Source organism: Penaeus chinensis, chromosome 12 (assembly GCF_019202785.1).
Source record: "Penaeus chinensis breed Huanghai No. 1 chromosome 12, ASM1920278v2, whole genome shotgun sequence".
In the NCBI taxonomy this organism is placed as follows: Eukaryota; Metazoa; Arthropoda; class Malacostraca; order Decapoda; family Penaeidae; genus Penaeus; species Penaeus chinensis.
Genome location: NC_061830.1, coordinates 24,318,980 through 24,321,479, shown reverse-complemented (window position 1 = coordinate 24,321,479; position 2,500 = coordinate 24,318,980). Strand labels below are relative to the sequence as shown.

At 39.2% G+C, this 2,500-nt stretch overlaps 1 protein-coding gene across 1 annotated transcript in view; it reads left to right on the top strand.

Annotated features, from left to right (window-relative positions):
• LOC125031317 overlaps positions 1 to 2,500 on the top strand; it is a 39,853-nt gene that overhangs the window by 32,714 nt on the left and 4,639 nt on the right. Inside the window, exon 3 of the mRNA XM_047622003.1 lies at positions 922 to 1,442. Within this exon, the coding sequence (XP_047477959.1) occupies positions 922 to 1,442 (521 nt within the window). The remainder of the gene's footprint in view (positions 1 to 921; positions 1,443 to 2,500) is intronic.

Here is a 2,500-nt window from a genome sequence, read left to right as displayed (position 1 = left end):
AGATTTATAATGTAGTATAGTTTACTCCATATTTTGTAATTATCTGAAGTAAAACAAAGATTCTATCTTCTTATTATTGATAACGAAGTGTTCCATACCATAAGCAGCCACCAGAATACCCTAGGAAAAACATCAATTTCATTTTTGGGTTCAGTAGGCTAAATGGAAGTGGAGGTACCTGTCTTGTATATACCTTTCGTATATAATTTCTTTCATTTTTGCAGATGGTACGCATTTTTACAAATAATAATGTTTTGGAAGAGAGACGAAGTGAAGATTGTGATACAACATACGTTCCATAAAATGTAGTATTATACAGGTTATCACAGATATTGCAGAATGCCACTCAATAAGGTGTAAGATAGAGGTGTTACTAACAACAGGCTCATCGGTTTTGACTCATTATTCGAGTACAAACAGTACAAGAGTCAGAGATATATATATAAGCACTTCATATAATATATATGGTGCGAGGGTCTGCTTGCTGCTACAACAGCGAGACCCAGCCTGCAGGCATTAGATGATGTTGAAATGATGGCGGATGATCGTGTTTTGCTTGGACATTGCTCTTATGGGTAATTATTAAATCACGTGATTAGACATGTTGTGTACATTGCCCCAACGGAATGTTATTAAATCACATGGCTCGACAAATTGGTTGTCAAATAACTGTTATAAAGGCCAAGTGATTCTTGGGCTACTGACTGTTATATACATATTTAAGGTACCAGGCCACTTTGTTTTGGGTGTTGTTCTTTACACTGAGATACTGTAAAATGTATCACTGTTATCTGGAAGCTCGGATTATTTATAATGTAAGATACATGTTGGTGTTATAAAATAAAAGTATGATGATTTTCTTTGAAGTCGGCAGTAAGTTACATCATAACAACAAGCTATATATGAATTCTTGTTTAACAGAAATCCCTGGGTGACGGAAAAGGATGGCGAGCGCAGTATCTCGTCTGGTCCTCAGCAAGCCCAGACGGATGCTCAGTCTGATAAGCACAAGACCCAAAGCCACGATTTTGTTTCAGCATTCCAGTCGATGCCCTCCCAAATCTACCAGACGTCTGCTTCTCTAACCACGACAGTTACACCAGTATCTGTAGGCTCCTGGTCTAGCAACCACGTGCTCTGTAACCAGGAAACTGTTGCTAGCCGTGGGATTGTGCACCCTCATTCTGCACATTCCGTGCACTCTAGCTCTCGTCCAGGACAGTGTATGCCTGTTACAACTCACTCCATACCTGGAGCTATCCAGCAGTCATGGGTGGAGCCGAAATTCCTGAGAAATACACCTGTGCATCCAGAAAGAAGTGGGTTTGCTGGAAGTGTCCTTATAGCAGGGGGCAGAAATGAGATACCGTGCCCTGGTATCCAGTCAACCCTTTGCAACCATCACCAAGCGCAGCAACACTCTTTCCAGCAGACACAGCCAGGTAAGTTAAGACCTCAACTAGTCAGATACTTTCTGTGGAATAGCATACACATTCTTTCGCCCAGGCAGTCAGTGGGTAGAAACACTAAATCCATAGTCGACATTGACTGTTGTTGGCCTTTATATACATACATACATACATACATACATACATACATACATACATACATACATACATACACATATATTTGTACATATGTAAATATATACATTTATATACATATGTATACACATATACATACATACATGCATGCACATACACATACATACATGCATGCACATACAGAATAATATGTGTGTGTGTGTGTGCACGTGAATGAGAGAGAGAGAGAAAGGAAGTGAGTGAGTGTGTGTGTGTGTGTGTGTGTGTGTGTGTGTGTGTGTGTGTGTGTGTGTGTGTGTATCTACTTATATATACATATATATAAATATATGTATATATATATATATATATATTTATTTATAACACCCATTCATTCCACTGCAGAACACAGGCCTCTCTCAATTCCCTATTGAGAGGTTATATGGCAGTGTCACTCTTGCCTGATTGAATGCCCTTCCTAATCAACCGTGGTTCGGCGCGCTAACACGTGCCACGGCGGTGACTTCCCCTACGACACCTGCGTGTGACTTCTCAAGGCGATATGCCGGTCTCTCGGGCTCGAGCCAGCAGTCAGAGCACAGGCATTTTTTATGACCGCCGCGACGGGGAATTGAACTCGGGACCATCGCGGCAGTCATATATATATGTATATATATATATATATATATATATATATATATATATATATTTGTATATATACATATATATGCCACTCAATAAGGAGGTACATATATTTATACATTTATGAATATGTATATATGTATGTGCCTATATAGATAGATACATAGATAGAGAGATAGAGAGATTTGCATTTATGTATGTGTGTGTGTATTATGTCTGTGTGTATATGCAATGAAATAATAAAAAAAAAATACCCCAGGCTCCTGAGTCCACGAGAAACAAGTGTTCAGTTGCCAATCATATAAGCTTCACGTCTGCTAGGTACCACATGTGCG